The 20,438-nt window shown below is 33.9% G+C and overlaps 1 protein-coding gene across 1 annotated transcript in view; it reads left to right on the forward strand.

Moving 5' to 3' along the window:
• LOC129945633 (tRNA dimethylallyltransferase) overlaps positions 1–20,438 on the forward strand; it is a 66,220-nt gene that overhangs the window by 33,709 nt on the left and 12,073 nt on the right. Inside the window, exon 5 of the mRNA XM_056055476.1 lies at positions 15,747–15,885. Within this exon, the coding sequence (XP_055911451.1) occupies positions 15,747–15,885 (139 nt within the window). The remainder of the gene's footprint in view (positions 1–15,746; positions 15,886–20,438) is intronic.

Below are 20,438 nucleotides of genomic sequence, written 5' to 3' on the forward strand. Positions count from 1 at the left end.
TTCGTACGTCCGTGCTTTCGCGACGTTTTTTTCGTCGTCCATAGCTCAAGAACCAAAAGAGATATCGATTTCAAATAAATTTTGTTATACAGATAATAAGACAGAAAGATGCAGAAAGATCTCTCAAGAAAATTGCTAGAGACTTGAATTAAATTTTATGTAATATATTGTAACAGGATATCAAAAAAGTATATTTTTGAAAAAAATCAATTGAACGGTTTTTTTATAAATCAAAAAAAATGAAAAAAAAAAAATTGTCACCTCCAAAATTTTACGACTAAAATATAATTTCATCTCCAAAACAATTTTGTGCAACGAAGAATAATGTTGACAGTTTTTTTTATAAAAAATAAAAATCTAAGAAAAACATTACTCAAAGTTCGTAAAAATTGAATATTCATTCAAATATCTTTTCAAAAACTTGAAATTTAAACTTCAAACTTATTTTATTTTATAAGAAATATTGTTTCACCATTCGGAAAAATGTTGAGAAAAATCGAATTGACAGTTTTTTACAAATAATAAAAACATACAAAAAAAATGAATAAAAGTTGGTAAAAATTGATTTTCGACTTAAATATCTCTTCAAAAATTAAAAATATTGGCTTCAAACTTATTTTATTTCACAGAAAATATTGTTTTCGATATTCAGTAATTTTATAAAAATCCAACAGTCCGTTTTTTCATAAAAAATAAAATCTACAAAAAATAGTACGCAAATTTGGTAAAAATTGATAAGAGTACATATAGACAAACTTTTATGCAAGACAAATCAACAGACGGGATGGGAAGTTATCAGTGTGGGTCATATCACAGCCTCTTTTTTTTATGTATGTTTTAAGCAAGACTATTCGACAGACAGGATGGGACGTTATCAGTGTAGTTCGTATCCCCAGGCTCTCACCAAACTTTATTGTTGCGAAAGTAAAGAATGTTATTAATTAATTATTATATTAGAAAAAGTTCTTTTTGCATATTTGTTTTTATTTGATAAACTCAATATATGGCGTTAAATAATAACATAGCTGAGACCTATTTTCCAATTAGAGGTTTCATATTGAATAGCTCTTTTTACATATGAAAAGTAAAAGCTACAAAACTCACTGCAAAAATAGTAAAAATTCGCAAAAATAAAGTACTTTTATTTTTTAACTTCCTCTCAGTTCCGAATAGTGAAACTGTTAAAAAATTTGAGCTATTGGGACATGTTAAATAATAAAACAAAAAAGGGGCTGAGATGCGACCCACACTGATAACTTCCCATCCCGTCTGTATATTTATCTTGCTTAAAAGTTTGTAGGTTTTGTTTGTTGAATTATTTTTAAAAATTTTAAAATTTCCAACAAAATTTTTCATATAAAGAAATAGTTTAGTTTGAAAATCTAGTTTTGTTATATAGATTTTTAGTCGAAAACAAATTTTTACCAACTTTATTAGCATTTCTTAAATTTTTACAAATTGGATGAATGAAATTTATTTGAGAGAGATATCAAGAACCGAACATCAATTTTTACCAAATTTGCGTACTATTTTTTGTAGAGTTTATTTTTTTATGAAAAAACGGACTGTTGGATTTTTATTAAAAAAACTACTGAATATCGAAAACAATATTTTCTGTGAAATAAAAAGAGTTTGAAGACAATATTTTTAATTTTTAAAAGCTTTTTGAGTCGTTAATAAATTTTTACCAACTTTTATTAATTTTTTTGTTTAGGTTTTTATTTCTTGTACAAAAAAACATTCAATTCGATTTTTCTCAACATTTTTCCGAATGTTGAAAACAATATTTCTTTTAAGATAAAATTAGCTGGAAGCCATAATCTTAAAGTTTTGAAAAGATATTTGAGTCGAAAATCAATTTTTACCACCTTTTTTTATATTTTCTTTTAAGTTTTTATTTTTTGTAAAAAAAAACTGCCATTCGATTTTTCTCAAAATTTTACTTAATGTTCAAAACAATATTTTTTTAAATAAAAAAGTTTTTTAAAGCTACAGATATATTTATTAAAGTTTTGAAAAAATATTTGAGTCGAAATCCAATTTTTCCAACTTTAGGCAATGTTTATTATAGGTTTTAAATAAAAAAAAACTATCAATTCGATTTTTCTCAAAATTTTACCAGATGTTAAAAACTTTATTTTTCGTAGCACAAAATTGTTTTGGAGTTAAAATCATTTTGTATTCCTAAAATTTTCGAGGTGACAAATTTTTTTTTTCATTTATAAAAAACCGTTAATTGGATATTTTTCACAATAATTAGGTATCACGTTACAATATATTATATAAAATTTAATTCAAATTTCTAGTGTTTTTGGTTCGTAAGATATTTAGGGCTAACCAAAATGTTCACCTTTTTTTAAACAGCTATGGTAACAAAACCACCCACGCAATTTTCTTAAGAGACCTTTCTGCATCTTTCTGCCTTTTTATCTGTATAATAAAATATATTTGAAGTCGATATCTCTTTTGGTTCTTGGACAACGAAAAAACGTACGTACCCACGCATGCACAGACATCTTTCGAAAAATCTTCATTTCGACTCAATTTGACCCATTACAATAACTTCATATGGGAAGTTAAAAATATATGATGTAACAGTCCGTATGTATCTTCCCTGATAGGTTCCTTAAAATGCCTACAAATGATCCGCATTCAAATCATCTTGAGTCCCAGTATTAGAACATTAAAAAGTACAAGAAGGCCCAAAACTATACTCGTACTTTTACTTCAAATTGGATAGCTTTGAATTGAATCCATAGTACTTGTTTTTATTTTTAATTTGTTTTGTTTGTTTTTCAAAGCTGTTAAGAATTTCCTTCAATCCAAGGATATTATCAAGCTTAAGTTAAGAATTCGTATAATCAACTAAATCTTTTACGATAGAACTAAGGGACCAACTTGACGTTACATTCCAATATACATTTTATTTAACAGAGTAGTGAATGGAATGTTGTCAAATTACAATCGTCTATAGTCAACTTGAAATTTGGCCAAAATCATCGTATTGACTGCTTAAATAGTCAATACGACAATTTTAAAAAACTTACCACTGGATAGTCAATAGATTAATTTTTCGAGTTTGACTATCACATTAGTCAAAACGACAACCGTAGTTTCATTTTCTTTTAAACAAAACTGTCATACTGATTTTCATATTGACTACCTCAATTAAATTGACAATCAAAAATTGTTTTTTTTGGATTCGGGGTTATCGGCAGAAAATTGACCGCCAAATAGTCAATTTGACTACCAAAATAGTCAATAGGATGACGTTTCTCGTTCTGTTTAGAAATTTAAATTATATATTAAATAAACATCCTTAACGATTTTCAGTAGTAGTTGCCATCGTTAAAGACCAACAATTAACACTAATGATTTCTTCAAAATGACAGTTTTTAAAAATATAAACTGTTATGTACCTTTGTAAAATTTGTTATTACAACACAAATAAAAATACCTGATTGCAAAGCCAAGGACATTATTTTTGTGTTTGTTATATTCAAGATGAACTGAAATGTATATTTTAAAGTTGCGTTGATGGTTTTAGTTAAGTTTGATTAGAAACAATTATTTGGAATAGGTTTCTAGTTTCCTCAAATGATAAGCACATACATACATGTGCACATACCTATATGTATATAAACATATATTCATTTAACAACTTTTGGTTTTGAAAAATTTTGATAAGCAAATGTTTTGTGAACTACGCCATAATAGTAAAGCCGAAGGTTAACTTAACTTTATTCTTATGCTTTTCGTTGTTTTTGTTTTAATATTAAATACCAAAAAATTAAAAATTATCTGCAAGGCCATTATACTCGTACATACATAAGAATAATTATATTTTGATGTACGTTATAATTTTTTTTTGTATTTGATATGCTCTATAAAGAATTTTGGAATGTTGACTTACTAAAGTTGCATCTGTACTTTATCAACCTTTATCAAAATGATTTATGTTAAGAGCACGAATAAAAAAGCTAAATAAATGACGTCAAAAAACAAACTGATGTTATACAAGTTAAAAAAAATCGGTTGCCTCTAAAGTGTCTTTCTATTTTAAACACATAAGACATTAGTGCTTTTTGGACTTGGGGTTTTGCAATAAGAGGTTTTATTTTGAATTGTTCCCCATGCGATGCTATTTTTCTACAGTTAGGAAAAATAGATGCTTCAACTCTTAAAAATGGTGAACAGTTTTAAGGTACAGTCCGAATTCTTTCAAAAAACAGTTATGACCGTGACATTTTTCTAAACAATGATAACAATTAGCCACTTAGACCTTGTGATTCTATTCTTTAAAAATGTTTTCTTTGGAGTCACATGAAAAATAAAGTTAAATGCATTAAAGATTCAATTAGTGTAGCAATTGATCTTGAGAAATTTTATGGCGGTTGTGGCCATTTAGCGAATACTTTTTTTCATTGTTAATGGCTTAACTTTCTCATAGCAAATCCAATATATGCCGATGTAAAAATACCTACGGTTTTAATACGAAGAGGAAACAACTTTTTGGAAAACCGGTCATTGCATTTAAGATTGACTAAACAAAATTGGTAGTTAGAACTCTTCCCTGTATAAGCACCGAGTTTCATTGTACGATTTATATATTTATTAGGAAATCTTCAAGATTTAATGTTTCCTAATATGTACATTCAAGCATTTAATATAGCCGAAGACAAAACTACTATCAATCTATTATTACCTTTGATTTGAATTCAAAAAAGAGGGTCTCGAATACTTCGTGACGATTATTTAATTGAATTACATAATAAACAAAATACGTACATATGTATTAACTTCTAATTAACATATTTTACACGGATATTTTGATAAAATTGTCTAAACATGTACAATACAATACACAAGACATAACATTATAAGTTACTGGTGGCGCTTTCTTATCAAAAATAAAGATTTTATTAGCCGCGCCATACTTCCCGGTTTGATACCTCTATATATCAGATAAGATTAATGATGTCACGTTCTTAAATCGTAGAGTAGATTTATTTTTTTAAAAGATAGCTCTGTATACAAGTACATAGCTATATAATAAATTATTTGTTTTTTATGTCTTAACTGAAATAAAATTGAAAGTTGTTTATTTTTTAGAGTTTGCAAATTTGTAAGTACTTGGTCTTTTTTATTTATTTATTGGGATAGCAGTGAAAAATGTATTAACAAAAAATAACATAAGTTAATGTTTAAGTAGCGCGACAGCACCTTCGACTTGGACCAGCTTAACCTTAACCTCGTTAGATCGATTCCATCAGGGAAGGTGTTTTTCTTTGTAATTTTCATATGCAAATTGGTTAAAGTTTTTCGATTCCAGGTGAGCTGCGATTTGTAAGTTCTTACTTATCTTTTCTTTAAAAATGAAATAAACTATTTTTAAGATTTTAGTAATTTATGTGATTTATCCGCATTTGAATCTAAAAACTTCTTAGCTCTTAACTGATGGAAAATTATCCTCGATCGGTGGATGTTTCAGTATCTTTAGTTGAAACTCAATTTCTAGCTCTCCTTGTCAAGGGCGGATCCAGATTTTTAATCAGGGGGGGGGGGGGGGATCACGCACTTAACATATAGACGAGTTTTACTTACCACTTAAAAATGTTCTTTAAAGAAGGCTAACAAAATTTTAATAACAAAATGTGCATCTTAACCCTAAATGTACACATTTGAACGGCTAAAGTGACAACTTTAGTTATTAAATTATTTTTGACGCTATTGGCCAGTCTATAGTCTAACTATTGAATTTAGTAGACTTTCTTTATGTGAAAGCATGCCAAGATTCTAACAGTTTTCAAAATATACCATATTTAAGAGGAAAACACAATAGTTTCTGATTTCTTCCAAAAAAATATATATTCTTTTTTGTTGTCATTTAAATTGATGGAAAAAACGCTACAAAAATTCAAAAGCCCAGAAAATGAGAAAGAATTTTGATATCAAGAATTTTCTGTTTTTTTACGTAATTTTTTTTCGGACTCAAATTTCGGGAGTCTATTATTACTATCGCTATTGGATTAGAGCTGATGCTTCATCTTAAATGAGTCAACAAAACTTTAAAATTGTTGAGAGAAAAATGTTTGGTTCTTGAATTTAAGGAAATAAGTGAATTTCTCTGAATATAAACTAAAAACAAACTAAGGTACAAAATAAGCTGGGGAGAAACTTTTGTTTGGCTGTCACAAATTACACGTTTTAGAATCACTTTTCACTTCAGTTCTCAAGAGATTCAAAGCTTTTATATTAAGTGTAACTTTTGCTGTTTTTGGGACATTTATATTCTTGAAATTCGTGTTTAAATTCCAGTTGTAAAGGGTGATTTTTTTGAGGTTAGGATTTTCATGCATTAGTATTTGACAGATCACGAGGGATTTCAGACATGGTGTCAAAGAGAAAGATGCTCAGTATGCTTTGACATTTCATCATGAATAGACTTACTAACGAGCAAAGCTTGCAAATCATTGAATTTTATTACCAAAATCAGTGTTCGGTTCGAAATGTGTTTCGCGCTTTACGTCCGATTTATGGTCTACATAATCGACCAAGTGAGCAAACAATTAATGCGATTGTGACCAAGTTTCGCACTCAGTTTACTTTATTGGACATTAAACCAACCACACGAATGCGTACAGTTCGTACAGAATAGAATATTGCGTCTGTTTCTGAGAGTGTTGCTGAAGACCGTGAAATGTCGATTCGTTGCCGTTCGCAGCAATTGGGTTTTTGTTATTCGACCACATGGAAGATTTTACGCAAAGATCTTGGTGTAAAACCGTATAAAATACAGCTCGTGCAAGAACTGAAGCCGAACGATCTGCCACAACGTCGAATTTTCAGTGAATGGGCCCTAGAAATTTTTGCAGAAAATCCGCTTTTTTATCGACAAATTTTGTTCAGCGATGAGGCTCATTTCTGGTTGAATGGCTACGTAAATAAGCAAAATTGCCGCATTTGGAGTGAAGAGCAACCAGAAGCCGTTCAAGAACTGCCCATGCATCCCGAAAAATGCACTGTTTGGTGTGGTTTGTACGCTGGTGGAATCATTGGACCGTATTTTTTCAAAGATGCTGTTGGACGCAACGTTACGGTGAATGGCGATCGCTATCGTTCAATGCTAACAAACTTTTTGTTGCCAAAAATTGAAGAACTGAACTTGGTTGACATGTGGTTTCAACAAGATGGCGCTACATGCCACACAGCTCGCGATTCTATGGCCATTTTGAGGGAAAACTTCGGAGAACAATTCATCTCAAGGAATGGACCGGTAAGTTGGCCACCAAGATCATGCGATTTGACGCCTTTAGACTATTTTTTGTGGGGCTACGTCAAGTCTAAAGTCAACACAAATAAGCCAGCAATTATTCCAGCTTTGGAAGACAACATTTCCGAAGAAATTCGGGCTATTCCGGCCGAAATGCTCGAAAAAGTTACCCAAAATTGGACTTTCTGAATGGACCACCTAAGACGCAGCCGCGGTCAACATTTAAATGAAATTATCTTCAAAAAGTAAATGTCATGGACCAATCTAACGTTTCAAATAAAGAATCGATGAGATTTTGCAAATTTTATGCGTTTTTTTTTTAAAAAGTTCTCAAGCTCTTAAAAAATCACCGTTTAGAACATCTACAGCAAATTCCATTCAAAATGTAAATTTCTTTAATTTGTAAGGACCTCACAAACTTTATTCAACAGAAAGTTAATTTTGAAAGAAATATATTGCCTAGCTGTAATACCTGCAAAAAAATGCTTTCAAAAATTTAAATGCCATTAAAAAAAATAATGACAATTTCGATCATCGAAAATCATCATCAATTTGAAAATTTGAACATCGACAAGAGCTTGCATTGAAAGACAAAATTATTGAAATCGAATTAAGCTCTTGAGAAAATTTGAAAACAAAAAAATAAAAAGAGACTGGGATGACTGACCACACTGACAACTTCCCATCCCGTTCTAAAAAAATCTATCGGTTCATTTCTGAAAAAACTCGAATTTTTGTATTTATACAAAAAATTGTATGGGGACTGATGTTATTTTTAGTATTAAAACATTAAAAAAAAACGCCTTAAGCACAGTGGCTTATACTTTAGGTGTCAGGACAGACAAACAGACGGATGGAATGGGGAACTCACTTTTTTTTACTTTTTTAAAATCGTAATGTCATGCTTGATTCGAAATTTTTTACAAATGCAATACTTGCCATATAAAGGGTGTCCCAAAATTAACGAAAGTTTTGAATTAAATAGAAAGCGCCGTTTTTAGTCTTTTGATAGTTATATTCTTATTGACTCGTAAAGTACAGGGTTATGCATGGAATAACACATCGGACAAATGGCCTCCACGGCTTTGCATGCACATGCGCACTCTTTTGTTGACTCTCTTTTTTTCCATTACCATTCTGCATAAATGTGGCTGAACTTCGTTGATGCAGCTTTGAATCTCTTCTCTGTCCATGGTCATTAGGCTTCAATTGTTGTGTTAATTGAATTTTGTAAGCATGAAGACACAGATCTTTGGTGAGCTGTAGAGAGGTTCTTGAAATTTGCAATTCTTGTCCACGACGTCGAGTTGAGGTTCCTGGATTGTCAGCAACACTCTCGCGCACTGCTTCGACATTCACATTTGAACGGCTTGTTTTTGGACGACCAGTGTGTTTGGCGTCTCCAACGGATCCAGTCTCCATGAATTTTTCAATTAATCTCTTCACAGTTAACGAAGTTAAAACACTATTCCGACCATATTTTGTATGAAATTTTCGAACTGCAGCCGCCAAGCTTTCACTATTTTTGAAATATTCTTTAATAATGAAGACATGTTGTTCTATCGTGTAACGCTAAATTTTTAATAAAACTATACTGTTAGCTGTCAAATTGCTTTTTTTCAGGGTTGCCAACACTTCACTGCACAAATGGCGGCAAATTCAAATCTTGCGTTAATTTTGGGACACCCTTTACATTGTTCCTACGTGTCACAAATAAAAATCACTTCAATGTTCACTGTTTTGGAGAATTTCATTAAATTACTAACAAATCTTTACTTACACAACTTAACTGCATACGCTTTATGGCTCATATGACCCCCCCTGGATCGTCCATTGGTCAAAATTTGATGAATTTGAACTAAGTTTTTGGAATAGAGCTGAATGTCAGATTCGTATTATGTTCTTAGTCTAGCCCTCAGTTAAAAGTGGTACTTTGCACCAAAGTTTAGAAAGTAAAATACAAATTTTGTTTTTATATACAAAAAATAAATAATTCAAAATATAATAGGGGTCATATCCATTGACTCATTACGATTAGTTTTGAATTTAAGGGAATTCCTATAAAAATACAAACAATTTATCTCCCAGGGGGGGTCGTGACCTTAACGTCTCCCCCCCCTGGATCCGCCATTGCTGCTTGTAATGCACCAGTGATAAAGTTCTCCTAATCTAAGACGAATATGAGTGACTTATTTAAGCTACGATATATCTCGTAGCTCGTATATATCTAACATAAAAATGACTATTTCGAAAATATAATTGCAGGTAATAGTGTTCTTAAATTATTTCTTAACTGTACTTGGAAAGTTATAGTATTAAAAATACAGATAATAATTTGTATCGTGTTCGGTGGCGTATGTGGAACATTTATTTCTAACAAAGTTAGGCATGATATTATTTTCGTTTGAAAAGAATTGACGTGATGATGAAATCCGTGAAACTGAATTTCGTCATACTTTTCATCGAAATTTGTGTTTTTGCGCTCGTTCTTCCGTATGTCCACTGTAAATAGGTGAACAACTTTCAAAAGTCTCTAAACTAAATATTTTATGCCTATAGGTCTCCCAAATCTATTTTTGCACAGGTACTTACCACATAATACCTGTTAAACTTCATCAAATTGAAGCTACTCTTTTTTTTAAAAAAAAAAAAAGCTATGTCACAATACAAGTCATATGACTCACCTCTTTTAAATAAGGTATGCATTTCAAAATCTATTTATCTTCATGTCTTTTAGTAGAAATAAAAGCTCTTCAATCTTTGGCATAGGTAATGAACACATTGATAGATATGCACATTAGACTTAGAATGTCTTCCACTCTTTTTTTCTGAGCGATCTTTCTAACCTACAAAATGCTAAAAATTTGTCTAGACTTCTTTTCATTTTTTTTTCTTTTTGCTTATTTCGACTGCTGCGCTTCAAATTACCATTAAACTCAAGCCTCATGGAGTTAATTTTCTCATAGCAATCGAATTTGAATTTTGTATTCAACTTCGACTTCGACTGGAAAAAAAAACCGTTAAACATTTTTTGAAATTCATGTCCGTTTCTTAATTCTACAAAGGACTGCAAATTCCAAGAATACATCAGTGAGTATAAGAAACTGATGAGAATTGAAAGCGCTGCCGGAAATTCTATAATGAAAAAAAAAATATAAAAATAAAAATAAAAACACACCAAAACAGTTTTGCGTTGCTCTTCCACAGAACCATAATCACCGTGAATGCATGCCGGTTGCCACCGCTACCGCCACCGCCACCATCATCAGCGGCAGGGCCAAGCGGAGCCGGCCGGTCAGCCGCATGCCAAGCCAACCTATTCAGTCGCTTGCGCTTCACTTTTCTCTTCTTCTTCTTATTTTTTTTTTGACTTTGCAGCTTGTATTTCTTAAATACTATCTTCGGGTTTTTCGCACGCTTCATTTAGCTGAACCGTCTTCGTACTCTATACCGCGCTCCACCGCGCCGTCCTCGTCGCATCTTCCTCCTCGTTCGTACCATTCACATTCTTATGCTCTCTGTTGATGTTTCGTGTGGTTCGTAGTTCGTACAGTTGAGCATTTTTAATACCTGCTACGAGTATGGTTGTGTAATCTTTGGCATTGGCCTATCGAGAGCGGTATATCGGGCCGCGATCAGGCCACCAAATACTAACTCAACACAACACAACACCGCCCTCCGCACTGTCGTCGTTCACGTTGTCGTTTTACGTATTATTGATGTCGAATACGACGACGATGCGGACGACGCGACGCGGACGAAGCTCACATGACCAAATACACTTTAAACTTTTGTCTTTGTCACGCGGACGGGCTTGAAGCAGGGGGGCCTGTCCGTGGCACCGCCATGTGCACGTAACCGGCTTGCGAAGCAATGATTAATACATGTTGAGAAACACTCAACTTAGACTCACCATATTAAGATACTATCATTGGTGAGGAGAGACGAAATTATACCCAGAAGATCGGAGAGTCGAGTGGAGCGCGTATATTTTTGGGGCAATTTTGGCGCCAAAACCATGCGCGTAGGAATACATTATACATTTTGTATTTATGCTTTTGGTTTCTCATTATCAATTCTCTCAGCTCAGACTTGTCGATCGTTTGTACCGCACACTTCAGCGCCCCCTATCGACAAACGGCGGCACAGCGAAGGAAAACACAAACATTACATTTGAGTTTGTTTATTTATGTATTGGCGACTCGAATCGGCGCGGTATTGGCGACCGGCAGCGGCGGCGCTGATGTATGTCGCCTGAGCTGGAATTGCTGTTTCTTATGAGGCGATGGTGAGACGGTGAGACGATGAGACGGTAAGAGTTTATTTTCTTGAGGAAATGCTATCAACATGTGTCAATGTCTAGATTGGGATTTGGGAGGTGGATAAATGGAGATCATTGCGTGAAGAATGAAAAATTAAATACAAATATACTTAACTTATGTATGTAAAACGTACGTACAGTACCTACATATACCTATACATATATATGCAAATTGAGTGTGATTCAAATTTGAGCCGACCGTTGAGTATTAAATTAACTTAGCTTATGTTAGTTGGGTTATTAATTTTTTTTTTTTTTTTTGGCAAACCATTTAATTTGGCAAGTGTTGCCAATACTTGCGACTTTCTACACGCATGACTTGATATGTAGGTAGGATGATTTAGTGGAATTGCACAAGTTTATATTCTTGTAACTTTTAAGGAAATCGGAAATAGGTAATAATACTTTTTTCTATTTGCTTGTGGGCAGGTAAACTTACAAAATTGAATCTTTTATATAGTTTGATGTCTAACCTATTAATCTCGTGCCTACGTTACGTAGATATATGTAGAAATGATCAAATGGTTGATGCCTATAACGTACAGAGGCTTCCAACATAGTGAAGCTTTATAATACTTACATATGTACATACCTTCGTAAAACTATGACCAAAACAATCAAAACACTGTTGAATGTTTGGGTTTTCAAAAAAAGATTTCAGTTTGACAATCCCGCTATTTAGGGGACATTCACTTAGGAAGCTGGAATTTTTTGAGAACTGTTTATCTTCGCACTGAAATTGTCAATATTCTCTACAAAATAGAAAAAAAATCGAAGTCACAGTTCGAAGTTTTGCAAGAAATGTTACAGGGCCGTATTATTTCTTCAAGGACTATCACAATTCGCCACCAAGGTCTTGTAATTTAACACCTTTTGTCTTTGGAGCCACGTGAAGACCTTTAAGTTGGCATTCGTGTACATGCAGACAAAAATGCGCTAATTGATCATTCAAATTTTGTTAAAGGGATATGGTGCCGCAAAAGCAACTGTGGCTGCTATTTTTCCATTTTTTTTGTTTGCAAAGAAATGTTCAGATTTTTTTAAAAGTAATTTACTTTAGGGGTTATCATTACTCTTTATATGTGTGTTAGAAAAATAAGGATGGATTTAAGAGGATATACCGCTGCACATTGGTTTTAAAGCTCTGATCATCAAAATAGGAGGGAAAACAGATTTGACCAAAACATTCCACATTTTCGATGTGAGGTTTAAAAAATAATTTCTGTTCTTGACAATACACCCAAAATTGAACTTAAAAGTAAACTGATGTCTATTCCTGAAAGTGCTAGTATTACGGCTGAATTGTTAAAAGGGTGAAATGCAACTGGCTAATGTAACAGAACATTGTTTGTAGAAAAATCGATAAAACAGAGGAAGAAAATGTTTCGGTTATACGAGTAGTTCTTTCGCTTATCATTTTCACATACCTTTTTTTTAAATTTTGTCCAAGAGTTTTAAACTTGATATGCGGGTTATATTCAAGCTTTGAATGAATGAAAGCTTTGTAAATTATAGCCCGATCAGAAGTGCTGACAAAATATGTTGCACTGTCGGAGAAATCCCAGGCAGCTAGCAGCATTTATGGCAATTTTGAATATGGGATTTCTCCAAAAGAGGTGATCTGTGATCCACTTACGGAGCACCGAAACTTAATTAGTTTCCTGGATTCAAGTGCCACTCATGGGTAGTGACACATGGAATCAGTTACGCTTTAACGACAGGAGACAGCGTTGAATATTTTTTCGGCAACGGCCTAGTCACTGATAATGCTTTGATTCCCATCGATCACCGAAACCAAGCATCAGTAAGCGTGGTTTTTTTTTATAATAAACACACACTCAAGGGGATATTACTACCCTTATTATGCAGAGGCACAGTGTGAGCACTAGGACGAGGAGAGAGGGTTTAAAAGGAGATGTCGGTGCACATTGGTTTTGAATTCCTGAATATTGCAATGACTAGGAAAGACAGAGTGTGGTAAGGCATTCCACTTTCGCGTAGTACGGCTAAAGAACGAATCTCTGTATTTGACATTACGACCGAAGTTGGGCTCGAGGGTATACTGATGAGCATTCCTAGAAGCGCAAATATTATGATTGAACGGTTTAAGGGGAGGAATGCAATTGGATATTTCACTAGAGCATGAGCCGTTAAAATAACGGTAAAAAAGGGTCAGACAAGAGACCTTACGACGATGTTCAAGCGAAGTAAATGAACTTATGATGATATTATCATCTATCAATTTAAATGCTCTACGTTCAATACTATCCAAGAGGCTTAAGTAAGTTGCAGGAGCACCAGCCCAGAGATCGGAGTTATACTCAAGCTTTGGTCGTATGTAAGTCTTGTAGATAACAGCCAGATCAGAAGGGGTGAAATATTTCTTGCATCGCCTAAGGAAACCCAAACACCTTGCGGCATTTTTGGCGACATCGCGTATGTGATCATTCCACAAGAGGTGGTTGGTGACACACATACCGAGAATATCGAGGTGTTCAGTCTCATTGATGCAAGTGCCATCCATGGATAATGGCAATAGGGGTATATCTCGATAGACAGCATTGGGTTTTCGAAGCATTAAATTCCACGCGGTTTTTTAATCCCCATTGAACAATGCTGTTTAGATCGGAATTTAATGAGCTTATCATATTTTGTCGTTGCATTTGAAAGAGTGTTGGAGATAAAACAGAGCCCTTGGGCACACCAGCATTTATTTTATGGTTTTCAGACTTGAATCCATCCAATACTACTTGTATTGAACGATCCGAAAGGTAATTACTAATCCAATGAAGCAGGGATTCATGAAAACCGAAAGCACGCATTTTCGATAAGAGAGCCTGATGCCAAACCCTACCAAATGCTTTTGAAATATGAAGTGCAATAATCTTACTTTCTCCAAAACGATGTAAAGATTTGCTCCACTGTTCGGTGAGATGAACCATGAGATCACCAGTGGACCTGTTGCTACGAAAGCCGTATTGGCGTGGTTAGTAGCGAGATGGGGGAAGTCATAAAACCTTCCGCATGCTGTTGCCATGTGTTCTTTCTATCTGTTGTTCTTTCTCTTCTGTCCTTCCGTATTGCATTAATGTCTTGTGTTGTTATCACCTTACATAGTCTAGTCGCTCAAGGTGCTGTGTTCTCTACTCTGTACATTTATGTGCTGAGTAGTGTGAAATGTTATGTTATGAATTGTCGAAGCATTGCATTTTATACGGTTAATAGTTCCAACAAGGACAATGTTGTCGAGATCGCAATAATCTTACTTTCTCCAAAACAATGTATAGCTTTGTTCAACTGTTCGGGGAGATAAACCATTAGATTACCAATCTACCAATTGCTACAAAAGCCATACTGCCCCTCATTGAAAAGCTTCCGTTCTTCGAGATATTTCTTAAGCTGACAATAATCAGCGTTTCCATGAAAGAAGGGACGTGAGTCGTTTACTCTTTCAAGAACACGAGTAAAGCAAACTGTGCTGCAATCAAATTGGGTTTATCAATCGAGCTTACATAGGGAGTGTGTTTGTGGACGAGCTTTGGAACCGAGGATAACGTGGTGTTTACAAATAAGCAGAAATGTTTGCTAACTCTAGGACATTGTAATATTTTTTACCCTGTTATTTTTGGTAAAGCAAAAATTTAGTTCATCGAATATGACCGTTGCGGGTCTTTCTAGCTTGTTTGAATTTATTCCGATTTTCCTTAGTATATTTCGGTTCATAACAACAGAAACTCACATCTCTGAACTTAAAAACGTTTTTACAGCTCGAATCAAACCATGAGTTCTCTTTGGGTTTAATAAATTTTTTACCTATTAGATATAAAATTTCTCACTCCATAAAGAATTAAATTTCTTACCGTATCTCCACTGAAATAATACTACCCGTGGCATGATGGTTAGTGCGTTGGACTGTCATGCAAGGGGTCTTGGGTTCAATCCCTGCCTGTGCCACCTTAATTTAAAAAAATAATTTTCGCGGGTACTGCCTCTTGCGAGGAATTGACAAATCCTTCAAGAGTAATTCTTGTCATGAAAAAGTGCTTTCTCAAACTAGCCGTTCGGATTCGGCCTTAAATTGTAGGTCCCTTCCATTCCTGACAACAGTACTCGCACACACTATTTTCCTCTCTTATGTTTTTTGCATTCCAGGGCATTGGAGGTATATCAAAAGTCCGGTGAAACATTAACTTCAATTTTTGAAAATCAAAGAAGTGAGGCCGGTGGAAATCGACTAGGAGGTCCTCTTCGTTATCCCAATACTATTCTCTTTTGGCTCAGATGCAATCAGGTAATAAAAGATACATTATGATAAGTACCAGATAGTTTAAATTTAAAAATGAGTGGTTCGTTTTTACAAAATAAATACCTTATTTCTGTTCTCCCGGAAAAAAAAACAATGTAGGTAAAATAGTTCACTTTGGCGTATACACATTTATTTATTTTGTATTTCATTGAATATTTAAAGTTTATGAAATGTGACATCATTTTTCAATGTTGATTAAAACATTTAAAGCGGCATTTTGTCGGGCCGACAACGACGGTACTAATAATCAATATAAAGGAAATAAAGCTAAATCAATATTTGATTAAAATTCCAATATTAATTTTATTTTTATACGAATGCAAAACACTTGCCCTAATTATGTGTACGTACATATCCATATGTATGTATGTATACATGTCTCCTTGAATTTACTATACATATGTATGGTATTTGTACATAATATCATTAGATTAGATATAAAATAGATTTCTTTGAGCTACCAAAAACCGCTGTCGAATTTATAACCTATGTTATCAAAAAAATTAAGTGTGGGAAACATCAAATCTATAACTATATCTTGTGATGTCATATATTCCACCTCAGACCTTGAATGTTTTAAATTTTTAATCGCATCAGTGCATGGTTGAATTATTTTGTATTTATTGATTGTAGCTACATACCAATTTTTGGTTCATATACAGATATTAACTAGTACCTTGAAATAAAAATGGGGTCTTAAAACAAGATAAAAAAGCAAACTTCTTGAGAATAGTTTCTTTCATAATAATCTATAAATACATATCAACAGAAACTTCAAAGTTGTCTTAAATCGAAAGAATCAATTTGCCCAACATATGTCAAGGCAAATTTATATCAACTAATTAACGACAAATTAATAAGTGGTTACTTTTTTATGATAAAGGTTTTGAACCCTTTGGTGGAAAAAGCTAAGTAAAGCTAAAATAATCAAAATTTTCTCATTTAATAAACGACTAATAAATAAACTTAAACTTCTCCACATATTAATTTAATAACGCGACACTAATCAATTTACAGTATAGACAAAAACTGACAGGTATTATGTCAAACACACATTTTTTAAGCTCTTTTTTCTAATGCATTATGGAAATGTCCATACTCTGACGTAAAGCTGGATTTCTAAGAAGGGACCTTATTCTATTTAAATATACATAAATGGAGGATTTTCCAGCAGTGTCTTTTGAAGCTTTTGACATTTGACAGTAAAAACCGATCCCATTACTAAAAATGAAACGATACACAAGTGAACAACACATTAAAATTTTTAAAATTCACTTAAAGCTGTTCAAAATTTTGGAAGAAAAACTTCCTGGCCGTGTTATTTCTCAAAGAGGTGATTACTGTTGGCCACCCTGAGATTTTGTGATTTAATAAAAAAAAATTAAACAAAAATTGGGTGGTGCAACAGTCCGTTAAAAACTAGGGTCTAGTGACTAACAACTCTCAACCATTCCTGTGTGAAAGTACTGTTGTCAGGTATAAAAGGGACCTACAGTTTTAAGCCCAATCCGAGCGGCATTACTTCGCAATATGCAGTACTCGTGAAAAAAAAAATTTAGATAGCATAGGCAGGGATCGAACCCAAGACTTTTGGTATGACAGTCTAACGCACTTGTTTTCTTTTTTAATCATTTTTATTAATTTATTCCTAAAACTATCTTAAAGCTAGACAAAAATTCATAAAACTAGCCTAATTTACCATAACTTACAACTTACAGACACTCTAAGTTAAACAATAATGCTATATTCTAATGCCTTCGGCCCTAAAATCTATTTTACTGTAATTAATTTTATTTATCTTTTGTTTATTAGAAAATAAAATAAAACTAATTTCACTAACTGAACCTTAGAACTATAAAATAAGTATGTAAGCCGGCCAAGGCTTAAAACCCCATCCCGACTACCCACTATCAAGTATCGATTGAAGCCACTAAATCTAGTTCTCCTGCTTCACTGTATCAGTTCGGGCACAGCCCTACTGAACCGAAGGAGCTCTGCTCCGCCTGGTGCCATGACGTCCCGATTGTATAGTAGTCGCCTATCCACGGTTCGTCGGCGGACGTGGTAGATTAGCGGAACTGCCAATCTATCCTGTACCAGACCGCATCTGTCTAAAAAGAGAAATGCCTCTGGTGAATTGAAGCCGTTCAAGCGTGCACTTTCAAAATACTCGTCGTTCGGATAGAACGCCCCGAAAATTAAATTGTTGGTCAAACACATAGCTCTTGCAATGTGACCTGAAACGAGTTTTATCACGAAATTGTCAATTCTGTTGATTCCAGCCCCGTTGTATAGGACCTCGTTGAAATAATAATGCACATAAGAAGATTCGGTTGTTCGATATAAGCTGGCACAGCGTCGTAAACACTGCCGCTCGAACACCCGAAACTTCTCCATCTGGGAAGGGGCAACGTCCAACCACACAGGGCAACCATAAACGATCATCGGCCATATGAGGGCCATGTAGGAAATTACCTTCACTCTGGAATCAAGTTGACTGCTGTAAAACAGCTTTTTCGTCAGAGCGTAGGATCCTCTGGCCCTAGTCAGAGCAGCATTTATATGTCCGCGAAATATAAATATTGATCTAACCAGATACCGAGGTACTTCACTACACTTTTGCTCGCTAATAGCTGCCCGTGAAGATCAACGATGACCGTCTTTCTCCAATTCTTGCAAGTATCCCTCGTGGCCCTAGCCAACAGAGTCCGAAACAGAATTGTCTCCGACTTCTGGACATTTATTTACAGTTTCCAATCGTCGCAATATCGCTGAATCACGAAATCACGCTACAAGAGAATTCTAATAACCTCACCCTTTCGGGCCGTTCTGTACGCAATTAGATCGTCGGCGTACGCAATTGCCTTTGAAAGACTACCTAAAAAAACTTTGCCGATGCTCGGAAGAAGACTTATCGACCGAAGATTTGACGGGTTGGTATTGTCCTTTCCCTTTTTCGGGAACCACAGCTGTCTTCCAATGCACTGGATAATATGAATTATTCAGTGCATTAATGAAGAGTGTGGTGTAAATGTCAATTTCCTCCATCAGTAAATGCCTTAGTACAACGTTGGACATAGACACCTGCTGAATTTTTGTGTTTTATTGAGTTGAAGATGAGCTGAAGCTCAACCTTCGTCATTAATAAAGGACTTGGTCCCGTTTCCTCGGCGATTACAGCATGAAACCATTGTGTCATATCATTTCGAAAGTAAAAGTGATTAAGTAGGGCTCTGTTCACCTTGTACACTTGCTGGAAAGCAGCTCTCACCGCCTCCACTTCTTCCTTTGAATCTTCAATTATAAAAAAGTCATCGTCAAAGATGGCTTCTTCTGTCCAACGCACTTACCATCATGCCACGGATACTACAGTGATTTAATACCTTTAGATTTATGTCTTTGAGGCCATGTGAAAGACAGAATTCCTGATGTTATCTAAGCCGAATTCTTCATGGAAAATTTCAGGAAAAGGATATAATGCTCCAGCCATATCGTTTTCCATTGTTAATAACATAAAAATATCCATGTTTTCTATGAAACAAATACTCATTTCTTTTTTGTTTAATATCAAAATGAAACATCTCGCATTGAAAAACCCTACACATAAAAAGGTACTCTTAACTAAAGTGTTCCATTAAGTATAGTTTACTGTATCTATTAATAAAATTACTGCGTAAATTATGGTATGGCGTTTGATTCAAAAGTTCGTAAATTCAGGTTTAACGCACCTTTTTTTTTGTATACTTCTTGTTTGTAGGTACCTACTTATTATTGCGTAAATGTATTCTTATACTATATTCATATTAATTGGACACGTACTCTAGTTTTAAATTGAAGTGATTTATAAACAATATAAACTTCAAATCATGCGTACATCATACGTACATATGTTATGTACCTCTACCTACTTAAAGTGAACTTTAAGTAGAGTACTTAAAATTCCATTGACAGAATTTCACGCTTTGGGTGACAAATGAGTTTACATATATACATGTGTACTTGTGGTTGTTTTTTTTTTGTTATGTCGATTTAGACAATTGCTCGAACATTGTTTGACAGCCTTGGCCTTTGATTAGAATTAAATTTTTATTATTATCCGGCTTCGGGCAAAAGTCTTATTTGCATTTTGATTATTTGAAATTATAATGTGGGTGTGGGAAGAATGCGTATTGCGTATGGTATATGATTAGATAGATTATTCAATTACTTAATAAAATAAATTGTATCTACTATATTAAGATTGTAAGTTTTAACATTTTCTTAGAATTATTTGTAATAGGCAAATCAACTCAGTTTGAGAGTGTAATTTTTTGTTTGCAGTTCTTAGTGTAGCTTGTTCAATCATATAGGCTCGTTGGGCGCAGTCCAAGAAATCATAAAAGTTCCCTTCTTGCATTCAACATTAAAACCACTAAGAAAAGTCAGTGAGTGTTTATTTTATTGTTGAAAACATAACACTTGGATATCTTTGGATCCATTGTGCTCCCCAGGAAAGGGAAATGATTGGGTGGGGTATTTGAAGGTTGATGAGGATTTAA

The sequence above is a fragment of the Eupeodes corollae genome, chromosome 2 (assembly GCF_945859685.1).
Source record: "Eupeodes corollae chromosome 2, idEupCoro1.1, whole genome shotgun sequence".
In the NCBI taxonomy this organism is placed as follows: domain Eukaryota; kingdom Metazoa; phylum Arthropoda; class Insecta; order Diptera; family Syrphidae; genus Eupeodes; species Eupeodes corollae.